This window comes from Argentina anserina, chromosome 1 (genome assembly GCF_933775445.1).
Source record: "Argentina anserina chromosome 1, drPotAnse1.1, whole genome shotgun sequence".
NCBI lineage: Eukaryota > Viridiplantae > Streptophyta > Magnoliopsida > Rosales > Rosaceae > Argentina > Argentina anserina.
Genome location: NC_065872.1, coordinates 15,153,866 through 15,178,007, shown reverse-complemented (window position 1 = coordinate 15,178,007; position 24,142 = coordinate 15,153,866). Strand labels below are relative to the sequence as shown.

At 34.3% G+C, this 24,142-nt stretch overlaps 1 protein-coding gene across 1 annotated transcript; it reads right to left on the bottom strand.

Moving 5' to 3' along the window:
- Positions 1-4,728: 4,728 nt before the first annotated feature.
- On the bottom strand, positions 4,729-12,808 carry LOC126802629 (pectinesterase-like). Its single transcript, XM_050530280.1, has 3 exons — positions 12,668-12,808; positions 5,615-5,855; positions 4,729-5,507 (listed from the first exon to the last, which is right to left on the bottom strand). Exons 1-3 carry the CDS (start codon positions 12,806-12,808, stop codon positions 4,729-4,731), a joined length of 1,161 nt encoding a protein of 386 aa, XP_050386237.1.
- Between the last annotated feature and the right edge of the window lie 11,334 nt (positions 12,809-24,142).

The window sequence follows — 24,142 nt, the reverse complement described above, 5'->3', positions numbered from 1 at the left end:
CATAAAATCTTGCAAGACATTAGTATCATAGAGATCAAAGAGTAAAGCCTCAATATGCATGATGAAGAAATAATTCATGATTCGAATAAAACTATGGCATTCAAAATGACAGCCGCTTCGGGAATAGTTTTTGGTCCAAACTTACACAATGTGCGCTTTTATCATAAGGCAGTTTCCACTAACTCAGATGATGGATGTTATAGGCATATTTCACCAATTCATGTTCCCTTTGCATCAAATAAAGAATTTTGAAAGTATGCAAACATTGAAAGAAGACAATGTGGATAGTTACTTGGATGTAGGCCTATAAAATGGGCAGGATAAGGTCGACCCGATCCTAATATTGAAGACTCACATACTCCCTGACCTACGTCTTTTTCAGCCTTAGGTATAAAATGGGTAAGGTAGGGCCAATCCTATCAAAATATGTGAAGCCCGAGCCGGCCTATGACCCAGTCTACATTTGGCCCGTGATTTTTCAATAATAAAATATTTTAACTTTTAATTGAAAAAAATGATTGAGATATGAGTTGAACTCATGAACCCTTCTTATAAGAAGAACACATTTGCCATTAAATCACTACATTTTGCTGATTATATCAATCACTCATAAATTAATAATAAATTTAATATCGAGTATGAGTTGGGCTACGGGCCAGCCTTATAATATACCATATGGGCAGAACTTTGGGTCGGCCCAAGATTTGAAAAGTGTTACTCATACCCTACCCATTCCAAAACAGGCCGAGTAAAACCCGCCCATTATTTTAGACTAAGTTTGGGTATGCTTGTCGGTCATGCGCTTAACTTACTTGCCTACTTGGATGATTAGCGTAATGGTTTGGGTGAACTTGCAGCTGAAGATGTAGAGGCTTTTCCCAGTGGTAGCATGAAACAGGGAGAGTGGAACAAACAATGGATGAATCAGTGGAGGTCAAAGATGTAGTGGTCCACAACAACACAGGGCATTTCACAGACAAATCGCTTTTCTTCTCAAAAATCTATCAGCCTCAAAATTTTGCCTAGAACTTATATGGAGAACGCCAAATATGCAGTAACATATTGCCACAATTTGCAGATATAAACATTATGCACAGAACTTTTCTCAACCCAAGTTTGCCTTAATTCTTGCTCAACTAAAGTCTGCTGCTCCACCAACTTCATGCTCTCCCATGCCAGCTATTCCTACAGGTCAAAGCATTAAAATCTTCTCTAATAGGCAGATCTGCCATGATATGGGGCTATGTCAACCACATCAGCCCATTCCTCTAGGACATAAAAACATCTTTGTTCCCCTGTGTTGGCTACAGCCTTCCATTATATGTTGTAATGTTGAATTCTTTTGGCTTTTCTTTGTTTGTGCAACTTGATAGTTGCTTCTCTCCTAGAGCTCGTCAATGGGCTTGGCTCAGCCAAGCCCGGCCCATGAGTGGCCGGCTCGGGCCGGGTATTTTCACAATACGAAGATCTAAGCTCGCTCACCTAAAGCGAGCCTTGCAGGCTTTTGCGGGCCAGACCGGGCCTTGCAGGCTTGAATTAGAAAAAATATAATACTTTAATTTAAGGGTTTGAAACAATAAAAGAATTATTAGAAAACATTCTAAAAAAAGTGACAAATAAATTCTAGTTTCAAAATATTGTCCATCGACACCAATATATGTGATCGATATATATATTTAGGGACCCTGTAAAAATGTCATCCATTTTGAACATGGTTTGACCGTTCGTACCTACGGTCAACCAAACAAGAGGCATTTTCATATCATAAAACCTCATTGACCGGGGCTTTGCCACATGAGTTTCCTCGTTGGGACCACGCACGATCGATGATGAAAATTAGGTGATTTCAAATATGTAAACAGTTTTTTGCATTCGCATCTTGGTAATTGGTCACCCCCTTTGGGCATTAGTGTTATTTTTGGTATACTGGAAATCCAGACGGTCAAAAGAGGTCTAAATTAGATGAAATTTTAAAGTGATCACTAAATATATATACTGATTACCTCGGATGGTTTCGATCGATTCCGAGAAGTTTTCTTCATATAGTCGCTTCATAAAAGTGATAGTTTTGTTATAAACCAAATATAAAAGTTATGATACATTAGTGGACACTTCGGGGATCTAACTCCAGTTCAAAATATGGTCAATCGACACCAGTAGATGTGATCGGTATATATATTTAGGGAACCCATAAAAATTTCGTCCATTTTGGACATAGTTTGACCGTTCGTACCAACGGTCAACTAAAAAAGAGGCGTTTTGACATATTTAAACCCTATTGACCGAGCCTTTGCCAAATAGATTTCTTCAGTGCGACCGAGCACGATAGGTAAAAAAAATTAGGTGATTTCAGATATACAAATGGCTTTCAGCGTTTGCATATTTGTAATAGGTCCTCCCTTAGGACATATTAGTTGTGTTTTCAATTTACCAAAAATTTCGACAGTCAACACAAAGTCCGAATTGAATGAAATTTTTATAGGGTCACCAAATATATATGCCGATCACATCAGCTGGTGTCGATCGATCCCGATAAGTTTCTTTCATATAGTCGCTTCATAATGCGATAGTTTTATTCTAAACCTAATATAAAGTTTATAATACTGTTGGCACCCTTACTAGCACAGAGCTAGTATGGCATGCCACCGAGCATAAGCATCACTCTCTAGGAGGATCTAGAAGTCACTATGTGGCTCAACCATGATATTCACAGCGTACCACGTCATACAAGCTTTCTAATGATAGTCGGAACTCACCAAGACACCACCGAGAAGTCACCTTTCCGACCTCATCAAGTTGGCTCCATAGTAAGCCTAGATGGGCACTTGTCCCACATTGAATAATATGTAAATGAGAGGGGTTCCCTCACCTATAAAAAGGACCTCTCATCCTACTTAGAAGGGGATCACGACAGGTATATCTTAAGGCTATTTGCCTATACTAGTGGATTCAAGTGGACGTAGCCTACCCCAAGAGAGGGAGGTGAACCACTATACTTCTCGTGTCAAACTACCACTCACTAATAGCTAACTGTGCGATCAGCCACCCATCGGGTAACCACAATGTTAACAAATACATTAGTTGACACTTAGGCAATCGCCAACTCTAATTCGAAATATGGTCGATCGACACCAGCAGATGCGATCGGTATATATATTTAGCGACCCGTAAAAATTTCGTCCATTTTGGACATGGTTTGACCGTTCGTACCTACGGTCAACAAAAAAAGAGGCGCTTTGACATATTGAAATCTCATTGACCGGGGTTGTGCTAAATAGGTTTCCTCCGTGTGACCATGCATGATAGATAACAAAAATGAGGTGATTTCAGATATGTAAACGGCTTTCGGCGTTTGCATCTTTGTAATGGGTCCTCCCTTAAGACATATTAGTGGTGTTTTCGGTTTACCGGATATTCCGACTGTCAAACGAGGTCCGAATTGGATGAAATTTTCACATGGTTACTAAATATATATATCGATCACATCGGCTGGTGTCGATCGATCCCGAGAAGTTTCCTTCATATAGTCGCTTCATAATGCGATAGTTTTATGATCACCTAATATAAAAGGTTATGATACATTAGTGGACACTTTGGCGATCGATAACTTCAGTTCAAAATATAGTCGATCGACACCAGCAGATGTGATCAGTATATATATTTAGGGAACCCGTAAAATTTTCGTCTGTTTTGGATATTGTTTGACCGTTCGTACCTATGGTAAAAAAAAATGTGTTTTAACATATTAAAATACTCATTGACCGGGGCTTTGCCAAATGGGTTTCCTTGGTGCGACCGCACACATTCAGTGACAAAAAATTAGATGATTTCAGATATGCAAACGGCTTTCGGTGTTCACATTTTGGTAATGGGTCCTCCATTATGACATATTAGTGTTGTTTACGGTTTACTGCAAATTAAGACGGTCAACGAGGTCCGAATTGGATGAAATTTTTACAGGGTCACTAAATATATATACCGATCATATCGACTGGTGTCGATCGAACCCGAGAAGTTTCATTCATATAGTTGCTTCATAATGCGATAGTTTTATTCTAAACCTAATAAAATATGTATGTATAATATTTTATTATTCGGCGGGCTTTTACGGGCCGGACCTTGCGGGTTTTTGGCGGGCCGGGCCCATGGGTTGGCCGGGTTTCACACCTCTAATCTAAGGCTGGCCCTCTACCCACAGAAGCGGGGTTTGGCGGGCTGTTTCGCGGATCGGGTAAAAGCCCATCGGACTTGCGGGCCTCCGCGGACTTTTCGGATCCCCGGGCTAAATGATGAAGCCTATTCTCTTCAGTTTGAGGGAGGGTGTTAAGGGTAGTACTGCAATTTTTCCAATACAAGTCCTCGTAAAAATACTTGTACATCATCATAATTCATCAATAGAATTTTAGATTTTGTCTCGTTTTATCAGCTTTGTCTTGGTCATATGATTTCATTAGAAATAGCAGTTCACCACATCCAAAATCTAGTATCACATGGCTTCTATTACCAAACGCAATATCAAATATAGATACTTGAATAAAAGGGTTAATTAAAAGTCATGCTTAGAATGTGAAGAGGTGACAACATTTTGTTGTAAATAGATATTGGAAATGAAATAACACTATGATTTGATTGGAAATTAAGTCGTCTATTGCATTACTCATGCGCAATACAAAAGCCACTTTACAATTGGGTGTACTTCTATCATTATTATGTATATTCCCCATTGTATTACCACATCTGTTGTACAATATAAAGAAAAACTCCTAACAATAACAACCAAAAAGATGGTATCAAGTCTGCTCCTAAACTGCTCGTAGGGCCCAAATCCAGATCACAAGGAAAGCCAGTGGAAGGAATCCATGAGGCACCATCTATAAACTCTCGAGCGGTAAACTGAGCAGCATATACAAGGTTGTTTGGAACCTCAAACCCTTTCCAACTCACTCTTCTGCTCGTATCTGCACCAGGGCCTTGGTTGGCATACTCAATGTACTTAATCGTGTCAAGTGCAGATCTGTTGTCCCAATCTAACCAACCTACTGGATCTATAAAGGTATCTAGGTAATTGTGCATAATGACAGTGGTCGAATAATTCGACCACGGTCTTCCTAGATACACTTTCACTGGGAACAATGAGTTTTGAAGTTCTACAGTAGCAGTAATAATGCTACTCTGAATGACTATGCCACTAATCTCTAAGGAGTTTCGGTTTTGTGCTGTTACTGTGATTGCCTGACCCTGAATTGGTTGCCTACCATATATGTTGCAGTGTTGTAAAACTACTCTAGCATGCCCAAAAATAAAATCTACTGTACCGTAGATTTCGCAGTCTCTGAAGAATTGAATGCCGGCTTTGGTGTATAAGGTGTCCTGGAATCCGACAATCCTACATCTGTAGAACGCCGAGTAGTCTGAGCTGATCTGGACTGCAACTGCTTGCCTTGCTTCTGGCCCAGCCGTGTTTTCGATAGTGATATCCTGAGCCAAGAAACCGTCCCCTTCAATTGCTGTTCGAGAAAAAAGAAAAGAATAAAGTTACGAAGGGTAAATCACATAAATATTTAGATTTTGGAAGCAAATTTAGATATATATTTAAGTCATATAAGTCTATTACCTAAAGTGGCGCTCTCAGAAATGCGGATTCCTTCAATGTTGCTTTTGTTGCCAATCACTCTGGTGCTGTCGACTCCCTCACCAATGAACATCAAGTTCAACTTTTCTTTAGAGACGAATACAAACTCATTGTAAATGCCGGCCTTAATCTTGATCGTGGTGCGGTTGGGGCTGTAATCCGGTACGGCATTGACTGCATCCATGATGCTACTAAAATCTCCCAATCCATCTTGCGCAACAACCTGAAAAATGTGCATTATAATGGGAAAGAAAATATTGAATTAAAGGGAAATAAAATCAGAAATTTTATTTAGGCACTTATATATAAATTATTGAAATAGAGCTGCTTTTGAACAATGACCACACCCATACTTGGACAATTGAAAGGAATAAACATATGCTGATAAGCTTTGATCGAGTATATATGAGACCAAAAACATAATAACATATCACAAAACTAAAAGCTAGTGAATGACTTGTGCTGCAAATCAATAAAAACTATGGACTAGCTGCTAAGAACACCAAATGCCTCCACCGATTTCTCTAATAATTCTAGAACTAATGTGCTCCTTCCATTTCAGACACTAGTAGCTCCATCTATCTCAATTACTCTCTGCGCCTAATTCAATTACTCTATACACTCATACTAGCAACAACCAGCACTTCTAGACACCTTAGCTGATCACTCTCCCAATTTATCAATACTGATGCATAGCAAAACCTACAAGCACCAACCCGACCAATTCCCATATTTACTCTCCGCACCCAAATAGTGTTATCAACCCAATTCTTCCTCCATCCTGAAAGAACCTCTGCGATTGCTTAAGTCATATGATTCTTTTGACATAGAAAACTATATCAATATTCCCAGTTCTGTAAACTACCAATATTGGGGGATTTGGGTGAGATATATACCCCCAAATCTAGACCAATGTATATTACACCCACCTCTTAAAATTATATCCAGCCTATTTATTAGCTTGATTTTTTTTCTTTTAAAAAAATATTTGGGACTTGAATAACAGAACTTTATTTTGCTGGTATTTACTAGATGTGTCACTCATCAAATATAAAAATTGTAATACCCCGAAATCTAGTATTTACTATTTAATACTCTAAGGTTATATTAATTTAGAATTAATTCAATTTTTCTCCTACTATTTCTCTTTAGAAACCAATGATGCTAAGGTCATACTTTCAAAGATAGAAAATTTATTTTTTGTAAGTATTCGACCACAATTTGAGTACGTTAGCTCATATTCTTGCGCATACTCGATACTTTGTAATCTAGTTTAAGACTAATACTAATAGTATTATATTTTATTTATCATTATATTATTCAATAGTGCAAATATATTGAAAACCTTATGAAAGAAATATACTAAATTCTTTTACTCTTTAGAATAACACATATAAATGTGTTTGTTATATCTACATATATGTATATAATCCTTATGCCAATATATTTTGAACCTAGCTGATTTATTTTTATGTTTTACCCCATCACACTATTTGTTTTTCTTTGCCAACAACCACACTAACTAACTAGGCCATCACTCAATATTAATTATTGAGAATGGTAGGTGAGAATTGAACTTTTGTGTTCCTTCTTGGCCTATTTATAATTGTGAGCTGCCTCAAGTTTACTTCACACTTTAAAATCAGAAATCATGCAAGTCTAGAGTTTCCTTAGTTAATAGAAAACTCAACCATCCAATGTTTTTCAAACTAAAATTCTAGCCTCCACTATTTCTCTCTTAAACAAGTTTCTTCATTACTAATGTAATCCAATTTTGGATCCACATCAAAACCTTCCTTTCACCCCTGAAATTTCAAGGTAAGTACATCTTACATCCTTATAATCTTTTGTCTTTTAAGATTTATCAAAGTGTATAGCTAAGGATAAAATGGAAAATACCATGTTTTGGTAAGAGTTATATTTTCGTATTTTATAACATCTGAGTTTGTCCAAGGTAATAATATCACTAAATTCATCATGAAAAATTCTTCAAATTAAGCTTTTGAATCACTCAAAAATGTTTAGAAATAAAGAAGTTATGGATAATCAAAGTTAGAGTTAATAAACTTACTGAAAATCTTTTGTAGCACTCACAACTTTACAAACTCATATCTCACTTATTTCTTAACCATTTTTCACAAACTTTATATCAAATTAAAGTATAAGACCTCTACTTTTAATCTGGAAAGTTTCAGAAGAAATGATAAATTTGTTGTTACAAGTAGAATATGTAGACATCTAAGATGATAACTTGATGATCGGTTTCTGCACTGCTACTGTGTTTGAACTTTTTTGGACTCAATGACTTTGAACTGGAATGTATGACTTATACTATTGGATTCCTTACGAAAAATCCTTGAACATAGACTCCTCACATGCCTAATTTGGACGTTTATTGATTGCGTTATCGATACAGAAAGTTGACGGAATTTGACACTATTATTTAAATGACAATTGCTACTTTAGACAAAGATTTTCCTTATTATGGGAGAAATGACTACTAATCATTTGACTACTAACTAATATTATCTAATTACTTTTAATTTAAAGTACATTTACTTTATTTGCACATTTATTTCAAGTTTATTAACTTGTTTATTTCATGCATACATTGAGTTATTAAAAAGTATTTATATCTTGGTGTAAATTATATTTTTTAGTATTTAAATATTGTCTTAATTACTAAACTTTGTGATATTCTATTGACGTTATTAAGTTGGAGGTGTGAAGCCGGGTGATTAGTACTACCCCGTGCTTAAGTGAATTGCCGGTAAAATTGTGTTGTGCTTTGTGAGTTAGTCTTAGGCTATAGTCCCTACAGATAGTGCACTCTTATACTCATAGGAGAATTGACCTTGAGTATACATACTTTGGTGTTGGTCTCAGTATGCTGAGGTTTATCCGTGTTTTAGGTAAACGTGAACCCCAACATGTGACTTTGTGATTAATTACCAGTTTTCTTGAAAATTCACACAATTGATTGAATATCTTGATGTTGATATGTATATCTATATGCATAAGTAAGAATTCGTATGACCAAATACATCTGGTTCTTGGTACATTTTAATTTGTTGTTCATATTTGAATTTCTCATTAGCCAAATTATTATAAGAATGTATTATGTACTTACTGGGTCTGTGTTACTCATGATGCTACACAATCTTATTTTCCGGTAATGAGTATACGCTTGAGGCATAGGATGAATCTACTAAATAAAATGATGTTTTTTCTTCAATTACTATTTCAAGACAATAAATGCGAGACTCATGTATTTTCTCTAAATTTCAGTATTTCTAAATCCGCTGTATTGTAAAATAACTCCAATTTTGTTTCCTAATAAAAGTATTATTCAGACATATATTTTTGTCAGTTTTATTGAGGAAATTTTATTGGTTTTAAGGTCACACCTCTAATTCGGGAACCATATTTTCATATAATAGTGGTCTCGGATTTGGGGGCGTGACAAAAATCATAAAACCCAAAAACGATATGTTTCACATGATTGAAGCATCTGCCATTTTTTACAAACCCAACTACGAATGAGTAAACTGAATTCAATATCTAGTCCTTGATTGTAGCATTTGATATTGATTTCATGCTTATATATGAATAATATGATCAGAGCAACAAAAATCAATATAGAGAGATCTTGAGATTATGTAATCTTCTCATATGAACCTTATTAAGTAGGGGGACTTCTCCACCTTTATTCATGATATCTGTGATAAAAATGGATCGCTCAATTGGTTAGTGGCGTTGATTTGTCGACAACTTCTGCATCTGCTTATTCTGGTTTGTTTTTCTTTGATTTCCTTAGTAGGTATTAATTTTCCAATTGTATGAGTTGTCCGTGTTTGTTTTGTTTGTTGTTATGGGGTTCCTATGCTATAGGGTATGACTCAAATTTGAATTCTGTTAAATAGGTATATGTGATTCGTTGTTGAGTTGAATCTACTCGTTAGGTGTATTCTACCTGGGAAATTAGGTGTTGTACATGTGTGTTAGACAACAATGTGTGATGGTTGAACATGGAAGGAAGGTGGTTTTTTAGGGTATGGTACTTGATTGTTTTTTTTTCTCCTATGGAATAAGTACGTAACTCATATTCATTAGGTTAATTTTGTGGTATGTGTAGATTGTTCCTTACATATATGTTAATTATTCTTTTCACAGAGGTAAATCTTCTACTGTATAGGACCCTACCTCTAAGGTAGGAAGTGTGGGTTCTATAGGTAGAGAGTGTGGGTAGCATATGTACGTAACTTCTATTCAATATGTTAATTTTGTGGAATGTGTAGATTGATCTTTGCATATAGGTTAATTATCCTTTTCAAAGAGGTAAATATTCTGTTGTATAGGATCATACCTTTAGGTAGGAAATATGGGTTGGAAAAAGGAAAATCAGACAACTAGAAGAAAGAAAATTGTGTTTTTGAATAGAAAAGAATGTATATGCTGACAAACATGATCATATAACATTGCAATGGGAAAAAAAATAAAGGACAACTCGGTAGTTTTTGACATTCATGACTTGTTTGGATCTATTAAAACAATAATAGAAATAACATAATTTTTTTTTCATTTGACTATTTCTTAAGATAAGGCTGATTTACCAAATTGAATATTTAATTTATGTTTATAACGGTTGCATGTAAGCACTTGAAAAATTGTAAGAACTATAGTTATGGAGATATTTTCAATTTATACCTAGAAGGGTAAAAAAGTGAACTTGATTAAATAATTTAAATATATTTATTATAGAAAAAAAACCATATAAGGAATGTCGATATATGTTTTGGGCGTAGATTAAAAAAATAAAAGGGTGTGGGTTTATATGAAAAATGGAGTTGAAGAATATGTTTATTACTAATTTTCTCCCCAATGGAAATCAATTACGAGAACACCATATCCATGCCTGCTGCTTCCACTAAACAAAGAACATCAAGACCTCCAATACAAAACTACATTCAAGTATGCACATTTGAAGTGAAAGAGGAATAAACAGATCCTGGAATTTGGGGAATTTCACTTAATACTTTCCAAAAATTTGAATTAAGACTGTATACCTCAACTTTGAAAATATTACTATGGTGTACAAACTATATGACCTGCATTAATGGAACCTGAATCCAAGAGTAACTTGACAATCCTAGAGCTGGTTAAGAAAGTCGACTGTATCTTAAATGACATTCACAACGTCTTACAACTTTTCCTCTGGCAACATTGGGAAATATGGAAACAAATGTGCCATGCGGTGTTAAACCATCTTGTTCCGAGCCCTTCAGTAGTGAATGAGATTCTCCAACCCTTAGCACCATTAGTAAAACCCCCTGTTTGGCTACCTCCTCGTCACAATGTGTCCAAGATCAATGTGGATGGTGCTTGGAATCATAAGAGCAAAAAGAGTTCATGGAATTGGTATTATCAATAGAGATTCCAGGGGAGAGTGTTTGGCTGGAGCTAGCATTTTCTGCATCTTCAATTCATCGTGGAAGTGGAGGCAGGCACTATGGTTATGGGCTTGCGCAAGGCTATATATACAATTACAATTGCATCATATTGACATGGAGGGTGATTGCTTAGAGGTTCTCTCGGCTTTGGAGCTAGGGGACAAATGAAAACCCTGATCTAGTAAGGTTCTCCGATGCATGTTATCGGAAATCGGCAGGTTAAAAGAATCTCTTTACTAAGATTTCTTAGTGCTGGATTCCTAGCCCTCTCTGGTTTCTATCCTAAGATAGCCTTCCACTAGTCCTTAGGTAAAGTGGTTTCATAACTATATATCACATATAGCTAACCTTTACATTTGATAAGATCCAATTGGCCAAGCAGAGCATTATAATGAAAAAATAAAGGGGTATTTCACTATACACCCAATTTTTGAAAGCTTTTTTTATAAGAAACTCACATGGTTTTTTCTTTATTATACACTGAATTATTGACCTTCTCTTAAATTTAAATTACAAAATGTCACTATTAAAAGCTGATTAGTCAATCAACAATTTATGCTCTCATTTACTACCTTAATTATAGATTTTCATAGTCCCTTAAATAATTGAAAATTTTCTTTTACTCATCATACATTTAGAAATAATGGAATATTCCTTAATTACATATTTAGATTTCAGAAGCTTTTCAAATTTAAATCAATTCAATATCGAAATTACTTAATGGTGACACAAACTTTCCCTTTTTTTAAATAATTTAAATATTTTATTTCATAGGTAGATTTCATATGAACAACAATGCAACCTATGTTTGAGGTATATATATATATATATATATATAAGTTTTTCCATATCTAGTAGGTTTTTATTTTTTATTACAACATAATGATTAGGTATGTATCTATATACATATTTTCTAGGAATTTTTATATCAACCTGTTTGTTAGGTATCTATCATTCTAAAGATCTCTTTCATAAGTTGAATTTGCAATTTATACTGATATGCATGCTTCTATCTATTAGGAAACAGTAAAGAGTGAAAAAAAAAATGAAAAGTTGAAACCTAGAACAAATGTTTATTGTCATACAAATTTCATGTACAATGATACGAAAAGAAAATATTTGAGAAAACATATATATATACATATTGCATGAATAACGACATACGTACCTTATTGGTAGTTCAAAAAATTGAAACGAACAAATGATACAAATACACAACAAGCTAACTTGGAATTATCTCATAGAATTTATAAAAGTTGGACTAGTGTTTGTGTTCTGAAACTTTGCTATTAGCTATATAAAGAAGTTTTGCTCAAGGAAAATTTGAAATCAAATCTTTCAGCAATTTAATGTAATGAAAAATTATTGGAGAGTTTGAATTAGACATGTAAAATGAAAATTTATAAATAGATGCTAAGATTAAGCAAATTAAAATGATCAAAATGGTAAAATAGACTTGTATAAAAAGAATTTGGGTGTAGATTGAAAAAACATTTGGGTGTGGGTTTAATTTCAAAGGGTGACTCCAATATTGAGTTTATCTCTAATTTTCTCAAAAATAAAACTTTGGAAAAACAGAGCTTACCAATAGATCTGGAGCAGCAAGAGTGAGGGAGAGGGAGAGGGAGAAGGAGAGAGAGATACAGAACAACTGCAAGATCATTTTAGCAAATGTGGAAGAAGCGTTCTTGACTCTGTTCCTGGCTTTACCTTGTTCCAAAACCATTTTAGAGAAGAAAAACCGGAGCATAACGAAAGAGTGAATCAATATATGAGCAGAAGTCTTCAAGAAGGAGGGGGGCTGGGGCAGCTAGTTGTCTATCTCTCTCTCTCTCCATTTCCAGGCTCTAGTTGTGCTTAGGGCTGTCAATGGGTCGTGTCGAGTTGGGTTTGTGTCGGGTCAAGGTGTCTCGCGTGTTATAAAATGTAAACTCAAATCCAACCAATTTAATAATCGTGTCAAAAATTTAAACTCAAACCCAACCTATTTATTAAACGGGTAACCTGTTTAACCCATTTAATAAATATATTTGTCTTTTTAGATAAGAAAACTAACTAAAACAATAATCAAATAAAAAAAATTCATTGTATCACCCAAAATTCTAGTTCAAAATGAGAAAAAACTTACTAAACCTTTATATACATATAATATTACCATTTAAATAGCTTGTGTACGCGTATTTTATATAGAATTTAGTTTGACTCTTTTATTAAACGTGTCATGCATGTTCATTTCGTATTAGCGGGTTAACCCGTCGTTGACCCGTTTATTAAATGAGTTATGGCGGGTTGACCCACCGCTGACCCGCTTTTTAATTTTGCGGGTTCAACCCGCTTTATTTCGTGCGAGTTTTGAGTCGTGTTATCGGGTCGTGTCGAAATTGACAGCCCTAGTTGTGCTCCCATATTAAGTTTAAAATGATACTAATTTTCGCATGGCATAATGGCACTACTCAGTTGCACACTTGCACCTGCATATAATATATCGATATATTGACTCAATCTTACCTATCTTAATAAGAGATAGGTCTCTCTCTCTCTCTCTCACCGATTATAGGCTCTGTAACGGGGATATACTGAGTTCAAAATAATTCCATTTTTTGCATGGTATAATGAGTCTAGAATATATTGACTTAATCTTACCTATCTTATTATCTTATTCTGGGGACATATACATATATGTGTATGAGTACAACTATAATCTTCGTGTTTTAGTATGTATAGGCCCACCTGAGGGGAGGCCTAAGAGGCAACCGCCTCAATCACCAAGTCTTTGGAGAGAGAGAGAGAGAGAGAGAGAGAGAGAGAGAGAGAGAGAGAGAGAGAGAGAGAGAGGTATGTGTTACCACTTTATTTAGTCTTAGAGTGAGTTGTGTCTTGCATTCCCGTTATTTAGTACAGTGGAAGAACGAGGATGTAGGCATATCCCTAACTTGAAGTCAGAAGAGAGGAAACCGGGTCACCCAATTTGAGAGAGGAATCCTCATACTTATTACCTATTGTAGTTCGCTCTTGAAGGATGTCTCTAAGTTATGTATAGAATTTTGAAATGTGTTGTAGTATATGGACTTTTCTTCTTATGACCTCCTTATATAATTAATGTTGACTATTTCTTCTCTCTGTTTTTTTTTTTTATCATTTTCCTCTAACTTCACGTACCTCTTAGTCATTAGAGCAATTCTCTTTCCTAGTTGGTATTTTGTTGAGTACTTGTTTGTAGAGATTTCAATATTATTTCAGGTCTTTATAATCATCAGGTATAGGTTTCACGTCCCCCCTTGTATTAGACAATTTCAATAATGAACGCTTGAGGATAGCCGAACCAGCCACATTAAAAAAAAAACTGCACATACCTCTTAGTCATGATTTTGTTTTTCGTTTTTAATTCAGAAGAGATCTAAAATCCTCTAATCTATAACCTTCCCGTCTTAGTTTGGGTATTACAATACCATCTCAAGTTTTTTAAGTCTAAGAAGGTCGTGGGAAGTTATGAGTTGTTTTTCAGTTTTTCTTCTTTCAATTTATATATTTATATAGTAATTATTGTTATAGCCTTTATATATAAATAACTGTTTTTAAATAACCTATAGTCTAGGGTTAGTAATGTATTTTCACAAGCGTTTTGGTTGACAAATCTTGTTTGAGTTATTAATAGTATAAATATACCTTATGTGATTGATATTTCGTTCTATAATTTTCGTCAAAGTAGTCGGAATTTTCAAATGAAGAAAAATCTTATTTGTTTCTCTATTATATTAATATTTTAATTTTTCTCTTTAAGCTTGTTTGAATTTGCTGAATCATTTTCATCATAGATAGGGTTTGTGAGTAGAAATAATTTCTTTTAAAGAAAACTATTGCTTTATTAAATAGAATTAAGGAATGTGATTACAATCAACTCGAGGATATCTGCAATACATGTAGGAGGGCTAGACTGGATTCCTGAAGGTTAGACTAATATGAGTGCATATGATGATGATTAGTAGTAGTGCATGCACAATTCAATGTGTGGAACTAGGCATAACATGTGCGATGGATGCATGTGGTTTCCATCATCTATTTAAAACAAATGGCAGAGAAATTAATAGTGAAACGACTTAGAGCAACTAGCTAGATAAGCGACAATTCTTGGGAAACATCATTTTATGTATTTTCCACGCTAAGTGTTCATAGTTGGGCAACAATACGGTAATTATAATTATATATCGATATATTGTATGTGATTAATATTTCGTTTTATAATTTTCGTCAAAGTATTCAGAATTTTCAAATGAAGAAAAACCTCATTTACTTCTCTATTCTATTATATTAATATTTTTTCCTTAAGCTTTTTTGAATTTGTGGCATCATTTTCATCATAGATAGGGGTTGTGAGTAGAAATAACATATATTTTTTTAAAGAAAACTACTATATTAAATAGAATTAAACAATGTGATTACAATCAACTCGTAGGATATTTGTAAAACAAGTAGGAGGGCTAGACCAGATTTCATGAAGGTTAGACTCATATCAGTGGATATATATGATGATAATCAGTAGTAGTGCATGCACAATTTAATGTGTACAATTAGGCACAACATGTTGCAATTGAAAACAAATGGTTGAGAAATTAATAGTGATTTCGACTTGGAGCAACTAGCTAGATAGGCGATAGTTCCTGGAAAACATCATTTTTGTATTTTGCACGCCACTTGTGCATAGTTGGGCAACAATTAATACGGTGTTGAAGCTATGATTATATATCAATATATTGTATGTGACTGATATTTCGTTCTATAATTTTCGTCAAAGTAGTCAGAATTTTCAAATGAAGAAAAACCTCATTTACTTCTCTATTTTATCATATTAATATTTTTTTTCCTTAAGCTTGTTTGAATTTGCTGCATCATTTTCATCATAGATAGGGTTTTTGAGTAGAAATAACTTCTTTTGTTTTTATAGAAAACTACTGCTTTATTAAATAGAATTAAGCAATTTGATTACGCTCAACTCGTAGGATATCTGTAATACAATTAGGAGGACTAGACCAAATTTCCTGAAGGTTAGACTCATATCCGTGCATATGATGATGATCAAGAGTAGTGCATGCTTTAATGTGTACAACTAGGCACAACATTTGCAGTTGAAAACAAATGGTTGAGAAATTAATAGTGATTTTGACTTGGAGCAACTAGCTAGATAAGTGACAATTACTAAGAAACACCATTTATGTATTTTGCACACCATGCCACTTGTTCATAGTTGGGCAACAATTAATACGGTATTGAAGCTATGATTATATATCAACACACTGTATGTGATTGATATTTTGTTATATAATTTTCATCAAAGTAGTCGGAATTTTTCAAATGAAGAAAAACCTTATTTATTTCTCTATTATAATTTATTTTTATTTTTTTCCTTAAGCTTGTTTGAATTTGCTGCAACATTTTCATCATAGATAGGGTTTGTGAGTAGAAATAATATTTTTTTAAAAGAAAACTACTGCTTTATTAAATACAATTAAGCAATGGTGATTATAATCAACTCGTAGGAAATCTGAAATACAAGTAGGAGGACTAGACCAGATTTCTTGAAGGTTAGACTCATATACAGGCCGGACGTGAGGGCAAACCTAAGAGGTAACCAGAGAGAGACCAATAACGACGACTGGAATACCTTATTTAATTACTTAAGCATGGAATTCCAATACTGAGTGGTGGATTGGTAGGTATACTAACGTCATTTTTTCCAATATCATGTACCAACCAACATATAATTGGTATGAAAAATCCACAATTTAAACCAACCAATAATGTTGGTATACCAACTAATTGGTACGGTTGGTACTCGGTTGGTACGGTTAGTAATGGGCTTCTACCAATATGTTTGTGGCTCAAATATTTAAAGGCTCAATCCAAATAAGTAATAGCAAATAACAACACAAATACAAAGTTTTATACAACTTCAACCAAATTACCAAGTACAAAGTCATAAATTAAACATGTCAAAGTTCAAAAATTATAAATTTTAAAAAAATTTACGGTTATTTTTCACTACATCTATGGCTGAAATATTTATGGATATATATAGTTTTTAAGAATATATATATTATTTTGCATGAGTTGTTGTAATTGCAAAGATAGCCTAGTGGTAGTTTGCTTCAACTTGCATATAAGAAAACTAAATTCGACTCACCATGGATGCATATATTAGGGTTTTTTTTCATAAAACTTCTATTTCGGTTGGTACGACATACCATGGTACACGAAAAATTTGTACCACCTACCAACCATCTTTTAAAGTATGATACGATATACTGTACCGTGTACCATATACAAATTTGATGGTATACCAATTTATTTGGTATGGTTGGTATATGAATTGGTTGGAATGGAATTATGTATCATTGTCACCCCTATAGAGTAGGATTCGTTGATTAAATGAAGCAGGTAACTATATTCTAGTAAATTAGTAAAGAAACCTCTAACGGAATTTTGATCATCGATCAATGTGACCCATTCCGAATTTCCGATCAAGACATATTCTATTATCTTACGACTTTGCACCTGTCAAGCAACCTAGCCAGCTAGCTACGACGATATTCTCGTTTCAAATCGACGTGTTTATGTACAACCAATCGTAGCATCGTGCCACGAAATCGATGGAAGCCATATATTATGAAATAGCGCTCATGGAAATGAAAGGATCGATGAAACACTTTGCCCATTCCCCATGCCCCATGCATACCATAACGTACATTTTCCCTCATATGTCCAGATCATCCCCATGTCACTATCTTAGGTCAATTCCATGATCGCTGGCATGGGGACATAAACAACGTTAACAACAAATAGAAAAGAACGACACTTCGTCAGAATTAGAGCAGACGACGTACATGATGGGTCACTCCCTTTTTAATTGGAGGTAGAAATTCATGTGGTAGTTTACTACATGAGGAAAGCAAGTGTTGCTAATTTACTTTCGCCTTGGTGACCCATTTAATTAACACAAGGCTAGTTGCTATATGAATAGCAACGTGGGTGTGAATAGCAAAGTGGGTGCAGTAAACTTTGAAAAGGAAGAAACAACTTATAAACACATAGGTGGAGGTGGCATCAATGTTTGAAGATGGATGAAACATGCATTAAGGCATCTCCAACAGTTTTCGTAAAACTATAATAATCTATATTTTAGAGGAAAAACACTATATTTTTGCTCCAACAGTTCATGTAAAACATTCTCTATTTTAGAGAAAGCGAGAAGATAAAAGAATAAAAATCTCTAAATTTATAGAATTCTCAAAACTTGTATAATTTATTGAAAAATCTCTAAACTTTATTATTTTCCTTAGCATTCACGCACTCTCTCTCTTTCTTATATATAAAAGGAAAAAATTGATAAGATCATTTCTTTATTTTGAACAATTATTATATAATTTTATAAATTCATTAAATTATGCATGAATGCATTTAGTTTTAGAGAGATTTTAAATACACACCCCAAATCTCTTAATACATACTCATATTTAATACACCACCTATTTCAATTCTCATTTTAATATTTTTACTAAATACACCACATAGAAAACCTAAAATACCCTTGAATTAAAAAATCTCAAAATACGTCATTATTTGGATATACAATGCTACTTTTTACAGTGATTAGTATATTAATATATATATATATATTAACATCGTATAGATGTTCATATCAATTATTGTTTGTTCTTACGAATCATTATAGATTGCAATTGTTTTTTTTCAAATTCTTTAACCATAAAAATGATAAACAACATGAAGAATATATATATATATATATAAGAGAAATGGATGAATTGATTGTTTGAAGAAGATGAACATTTATTTATTAAGAATGTATGAAGATGAAATTTAATGAAGGATGAAAAATCATAATTTTTTTTATGAATTACCTTGTTTGGGACTCTAAAAATAGAAATGATCTTTTTTGGTGAAAATTAAGGAATGAATTGATTGTTTGAATCTCCCACTTAATTTTCCATCAAAATATATACTAATTTAAATTTCCCTGTAATTTTCGTATTTTAATTGTTTCTAAAAATAAATTCTTAGTTTTGATAATTTAATTTGTTTTTAATTTTCTGAATTATTACATGTATCTATTTTGGTCATTCAACATACATGCAAAATGTTATTTGAATTATTGAATGATAGAAGTGTGTATCAAGAGTTTATGGGTGTGTATTTAAAACTTCTCTTAATTTTATTAAATATTATAGAAAAGTTGTTGGAGTCGGTGATTTTTTTATATAGAGATTTTGTGAATTCCTCCTCTATTATACAGAATTTATGCAATACTTGTCAAAGATGCTATTATTAAGCATGAAAATATTGAGCATGAAAAGGGGGAGCTTTGACTTTGCTTCCAATTACATGTTAGGTGCATGAGTTGCATGGCATGGTGCATGAAGCTATTTGCCTAAATAAAGACATGAAAGATTGCAACAAAAACATCTCAAGGTAGAGATACAAACCCTAGAGTGTTTGGGTACTCAATACTGATATAGCATCTTAATTGAGTTATACATAGACCAAAGTATGGATAAGAAGATAACAATCATAACATAGAGAATGATACATCAGATTCAAAGAGGTAGTTGATGACTGTCTGGCAGTGAAAGCGGTTAATGCAGAACCAGTGTCTGTACCACTTCACCCATCGTTGCCACAGGAGCAACACAAGCTACTGCAATGGTGCAAACTCGTACAAATTCTTCCATTCTGTGCTTTCCTCTAAAATTAGGATCAGCAAACTCTTCCAGCCGATCCTTATCTCCAACAATTGACCTTGCCTGAAAAGAAACATAAGTGATACGTCTCAATTTTGCATCGGAGATAACAAACAAAGAAGAAGGACCAAATTAATGAACACCAAGACCTTGTGCTTCTACAGAATGAACAAATATTTCAGTGCATGGTCTTTTCTTTCCTCTACGTTTTCAGTTAAAAAATATGAGCTTTTTTGTCCCTTTACATCAATAACAACACTTAAATACAGATATTCACAGGGGAGGATCCAAGGCTTGAGTTGGTAGGGCTCAAGCCCAACCAAGAATTTTGGGAGGAAAAAAAAACTAGGTATATATATATATATATATTTGGCAATAGACATTTTGGCTTTGATTCTCCCGATCTATATTCCTCTCGACCTCTCAATCCGCATCGATAACTTGTTGCGCCTCCTCAATCAAATTCAAAGTTTCGACATGGTTCATCAATCAATCTTCCACTTATCCACTAAATTCTACTTCTTTAACTCCATCAAGTTCAGTAGTCTATTTTTAGGTTTCTATCACAATTCACAAAATATAGTATTGTTGTACACTTGTACTGGTATTATTATTGCTACTGTGTTATCGGTTGCCTTGCTTGAGGAATAGTTTCACAAAAATGGAGAAGAACTGGAATAACACCTACAATTTTTCTAATATAAGCAACGTCTATAGGTATTCTTGATAATTGTATATATGGTTCTCCACATTAAGAATGAGTATACTGATTATGATTCTGTTAACAATGAGGCGGTCATCCATGACTTAAAAAATTTATCAAATCGTAGGGTTAGATTTAGCAAGTTTATGTTCTTATATTGTATTTGAGGGGTAAGGCTCACTATGTCCCCCCCCTAATATAACAAGTTTTGCACTGCCGAGATTTTTCATTATATTTTTTATCAATAGAATCCCACCCAAACTCCAATTCCTGGATCTGCCATTGGATATTCAACCGTTTGATTCAAAAATGGGGACAAATCACTAACCCAAGTGACAAGATTCCCCCTGTCCAGATCACTGTGACATATCTACAGGCCTTCTTCTAGTGAATAATTCAAGAAGTACGATCCCATAGTTGTAGACATCACTTTTAGAAACGTTATTTGTTCTGCCCTGACCAGGTGCATATTTAGCCAAGCCAAAATCAGCAACATTGGCTTGAAAATCATTCTCCAGCAGTATACTATGTGCAGGAAATCAAGTCCTCTGGATTGACCAAAAAAAAATCTTCTTTTTGGTGTCCCAATCCAAATGACAATTCACTCCAGAGAGAGAGAGAGAGAGAGAGAGAGAGAGAGAGAGATAGAGAGAGAGAGAGAGAGAGAGAGTTATATATCGCAAATTCTGCTGTATGCGGCTATATTGCATACAACACAGTAAAAATAGAATTAGATAAAAGCTGATGAGCTGAAATACCTAAGACATCCTTGTCTTGTGATATGAGCACAAAGTATAACATTCTTAATTTATTTATGTCATAATTTTACTCTTCTCTTATTTATTGTTATAGAGTCATATTGTGAATAAATGTATTTATGTAGAGCTTGAATCAAATACATGAGCTTGAAACGTGCTAAAGATGAGAAATCCATATGGAGGTATGATTCCTTGTTCAAGGATGATTCATTCTTTCATCTTTCCTTATTTCTAACTTATTCTTTATAGGAAATACCAATCCATGTTAGAGAAGGAAAGGTGAACTCGAGAGGGACAAGGAAATAGATGCCGTGAGTTTTCCAACCTGCATTAGGAGAAGAGGTTGTGCAACATCAAGTGATGGATTCCTATTCGGAGTTGGATTTCAAAGTTGGAGATGAATTTCTAATGTATCATTGAAGAGATTTTCGTGAATAATAAATCAGAATTTCAAGGAGGATGAAGATATGCACTTGAAGTCTATTCCTTAATCTAAGGGTTGTGAGGAGAACTTGAGGCCATATTTTCTCCTATATATAGAGGCACAAATCAACATCAGAATCATCATCAACCTTGCACCAAGTACTAGCCAAAGCTCTGCCCAAATACATACTCACCATTCCAAGAACCCTAATTCTGAATTCACCATCCCTTCATCACCTTTTGCTTCGAAGCATTGCGCTTAGGACGCTCATCCCTTAGAAGTCTCGGATCTGCCTTGTGAACACCACTGAGGAATACATAAAGTGTAACCATTACTATCTATGATCGAATTAATGTTTTAGCATTCTTATTTATGGATGATTATAATATTTAGTTTTGTTTAATCTATTTCGAATTTGTCTATGAAGTTGTAGTATGATTTCAAGTTATATAGTGTCAATGAATTTCGAGTTTTGATTCAATGATTTTTAGTTTCTTGTCATGTGTTTTCTCAAGTGATTTTGAGATTACCTATGTGTTGTGTTTGCGTTGAGTATTGCATGATATCTAGGCTGTTTGATTAAAGACTTGTAATAATAACTTGGTGAATCTTATCTGCTGCGCTGAGCATGCATAATAGGATTGATTGAGTTAGATTTCAATGAATGTGTTGTGCACTAATTGAATGAGTTAAGTGTCTATGTGTTTAGGATAACAACTAATGACCCTAATTGCATAATCAAACTTTAGTTACTTGTGAAGGTGATACGACATGAACCTTAAGGAGAATGGAACTTGGTTTTCATTGGCTTTGTGTTACTTGTTTTGGTGATTGCTTGTGTGTTGATTTGATCACATATATATATTAGTTTAGGTTTTATTTTCTATTTTAATCTTATAATTCGAAACCTATCAAACTTATCAACTTAAACCATTCATAAAGTTGTTATTGTTTGGTTTGTGATTCATTCCCTGGGTTGGATCCTCAGCTTGTAACGATACTCTCTTGCTTTATACTACTAATGATACTTACATGATTAATATTGATGTCGAGTAATCAAATTGATCATCTTGAACCTTAACTAAAAGATCATGTGAAAGAGACTTATCAACCAAAGGCCTTGGCCTTATGTGAATAAAAGAAAGGCATGAATGCCTTGATGCATGTATCAGCTACACATCCTAACAGCTTGCATGCATGGGAGCTCCACGTACCTGCTCATCTTTGGGAAGGCGAATCTTACATATAAAAGGAGGCACGGAGAAACCAAGGAGGGGACACACAAAAGAAAGCTTCCATCCAGAATTCAAAAACACCTTCATCAACCAACCTTCATTAATCCACCTTCATCAGTTCATCTTTGTAAACTTTTCTCCTTGATGAGCTTCTATTTTGTAAATCCTTTGAGTATCAGTAAAGTTCTTCTTTTTCCAAGATCAACTACTCTCATCCATTCTCAATCAGTGAAGTTATAGAAGTTCTTGGGATTCATCCATGTTAACACCACGCCTTTTAGAGGACTAAACATCGTGATTGCTCCCACTTTAGGGCCGATTGGCCCAAAAGCCCATTACATGTATTGTTAGCCCCGCAGGGCAGTTTAGTAATTTTTATAGTCACACACTAATTGCCTCTATAAATAGGCACCTCCTCTCCATAAAAAGGTAAGTCTCCACTCTCACCTCTTCTCCTGCCTAACTCTACATGTCTATCTTGCTAGCTGACTTGTGCATCAGAGCGTTGAAGGCCGGCTAGCCTGATCTTCACCCCGTAATACCATGTGCTTGTGGTTTGTAGGTGATGGAGTGTAAAAGTATTGAAGAAAATGTATAATATGCAATCACACAAATTCAAACACACAAAGACAGCAGTTTGTTCACTACGGTCGAAACCAAAATATTTGGTAAAAACCAATGCGGGACCTTAACGTAGTCCACACAATCCTTTACTATGAATGATGTTTACAATATGACTTCTGTAAGTAGAGACTCTACCGAGATCTCTTTACTAGCAACACGACTAACTTGAATTACATAAACGATATTCTCAAACTCATTCATGAGCCAACATCTCCTTGCTGCAGGATTTTACACACACACACACACACACACACCTGCATAGACAGAATTGATCTCAATGAGATGGTTATGTAGGTAACACTCAATCTACGATTGCAGTGGGAGAAATATTCTAATTCTATGAATGAATACAGTTGACATCGCATAACACATGCACTATCACACCTGTATATCTCAAGCATATAACCTAAAAAGCTCACCTCCACTCGTTCATATTATGGCCATATATATATAGACTAACCCAAAGAGAATTCAGATCTCCTTTCAGGCCATGAAACATGGATCAACACAGTTAAGGATAATTAACAGCATAATATAAGGTATGAAATAGTCATATACCAAAATAA

Bases quoted from the DNA above. Each gene is read 5' to 3' on its own strand.
- LOC126802629 (XM_050530280.1), bottom strand. From the start codon at position 12,808: ATGGTTTTGGAACAAGGTAAAGCCAGGAACAGAGTCAAGAACGCTTCT. The intron at 5,856-12,667 runs GTAAGCTCTGTT...CACATTTTTCAG, and splicing joins TTGCTGCTCCAGATCTATTG to GTTGTTGCGCAAGATGGATT. The intron at 5,508-5,614 runs GTAATAGACTTA...TTTCTCGAACAG, and splicing joins TTCTGAGAGCGCCACTTTAG to CAATTGAAGGGGACGGTTTC.